Source organism: Myotis brandtii, unplaced genomic scaffold (assembly GCF_000412655.1).
Source record: "Myotis brandtii unplaced genomic scaffold, ASM41265v1 scaffold691, whole genome shotgun sequence".
Classification (NCBI taxonomy): domain Eukaryota; kingdom Metazoa; phylum Chordata; class Mammalia; order Chiroptera; family Vespertilionidae; genus Myotis; species Myotis brandtii.
The window spans coordinates 1,219,181-1,221,016 of record NW_005370704.1 but is presented as its reverse complement, the minus strand read 5'-3'; the positions used below and the strand labels follow the sequence as shown (position 1 = coordinate 1,221,016).

The 1,836-nt window shown below is 66.5% G+C and overlaps 1 protein-coding gene across 1 annotated transcript in view; it reads right to left on the bottom strand.

Annotated features, from left to right (window-relative positions):
- CACNA1B (calcium channel, voltage-dependent, N type, alpha 1B subunit) overlaps window positions 1-1,836 on the bottom strand; it is a gene marked incomplete at its 3' end in the record, with an annotated part of 138,429 nt that overhangs the window by 72,019 nt on the left and 64,574 nt on the right. The window contains exon 18 of the mRNA XM_014529697.1: window positions 137-251. Coding sequence (XP_014385183.1) covers window positions 137-251 — 115 coding nt within the window. The remainder of the gene's footprint in view (window positions 1-136; window positions 252-1,836) is intronic.

Here is a 1,836-nt window from a genome sequence, read left to right as displayed (position 1 = left end):
AGAGCCGTCCCTGCCAGCAGGGCCCTGTGTCCCAACCAGCTCCAGCCGAGGCGGGGCCCGAGGAAGCCTCTGGAAGGGGTGCCCAGCGGGGACCTAGCAGCCCCACCCCAGCCTCTCCCGCTCTCAAGAGCCTTACGTGGCAATGGAGACGTTCGTGGCCGACATGGGGCTGACTTCAGCCACTTCCTTGGCCTTTTGCAGAGCAAGCTTCTGATTGGCGGCCTCTTCCATCTCCTCCTCATCCTGTGAGGGACAGAAACACGGCTGTGCTGCAGAGCGCTGTCTGCCTCGTCCACCTCCGGGGCCCGAGTCCTTCCTGCCGCTGAACCTGCGCCAGGCAGCGGCTCCTGCACTGGCACGATGCCCCTCCACACGGAGGCCCAGTGGCCGCCGGCTGATCAAGGTGACCGTCCCAGGTGTCCTGCCTCAGCCGCCCTCCCACGTGCCGCCTCCGGGAATGCTCCAGCCCCAGGACCCAGCCGCTGCCTGTGCAGGTGTTGGTGCCACAGCTCTTCAGCCTTCCTGTCAAAATGCAAACCGCACCTGCCCCGCCCCCGGGAGCACCTGCCACTCTTGAACCCGGCCAGCTCTGCACGGAGGCAGGGCCGGGCTCCCCACCTGAGCCTGGGTCCTCCCAGCTGCTGCCACCAGGAGTGTCAAGCAAGGGTACCTCACAGCCTCTGGGCTTGCCTACCTGTCCACCTGTCCACCTGTCCCGGCCCTGTTGCCCCCACACCTGGACAGCCACCTGCAGGGCCCGGCCCTATGTTCCCGTCCACACCGAGTTCCTGGGAGGACCCCTGGCTGTCTGCCCTGGGGGCCAGCATGTGCTCACGTCACGAGGCAATGGACATATGGACAGACCTCTGGCCCTGACCCCACGTCACTGGGCACAGCCCACATGCTCTGCTCCTGGGTCTACCAACCTCCGGGCTGAGCACACAGGCCTGGGCTCTGTGGGCCACCAGCTTCTTCCCCAACCCCAACCCCAGGCCCCCGGCTCCCCCGGGGCTGGCAATCCCAACACGTCCCAGAACATCCTTGAACCTGCTCTAGGGGTCACAATGTGGCAACAATGAGGCCCCCCGTTAGCTGCCTGCCAAGGTCCCACCGCAGGAGACTGCAGGCTCGGGCCGCAGAGAGGACACCCAGCCTGGTGCCCACAGAGCCGCCGGGCCTGTCCTCAGCTCTGGACTCCATGGTGGGTTTTGGCCTTGGGGGCGAGGACATCAAACAGTGTTGTCCAAACAGCCTCAGCCTCAAGGAGTCAATGACTGCTGATGGGAACATGAAGGAGTGTCCAGCTCTGGGGCCTCAGCCAGCCTGACACACAGCCCCCCACGCCCAGAGGAAGGGGCCCCGAGCCGGGAGGTCAGTGTCCGCAGGAGCCAGGGCCCCAACATCGCTTCCCCCCACGTCCTCACCCACGCGGTACCTGAACAACTCGGGCTCACCCCCTGGGACAGCAGGTGCAAGCCCAATGCTGCTGCACCCCAGTCCACCTGGGCCCCAAACTACTGACAGCAAGAAGTGCTCTGTGGACACAAGGGTCCCCCAGCACAGGCAGCCCCCCGAGGGGCTCAGGCCACTCCCACCTACTCCTGGAAGGTGGGGCTCAGCCCTGGCCCCTCCTTACAACAGACATGGGTGGGCCAGGGGGACCCCCATGTCCTCAGAAGCCAGTGGCCTAGACCCACAGGCAGCACCGGGCCTGGAGGGGAGGAGGCTGAGCAGAAGCAAAGGAAGGAGCTGGCGGGCTGCTCCACCTGCCGCACCTCCCAGGGCCCTGGGGGGGTGGGGGGAGTGAGTGGGGGGAGCAGCGGCCGCTGGCAGCAC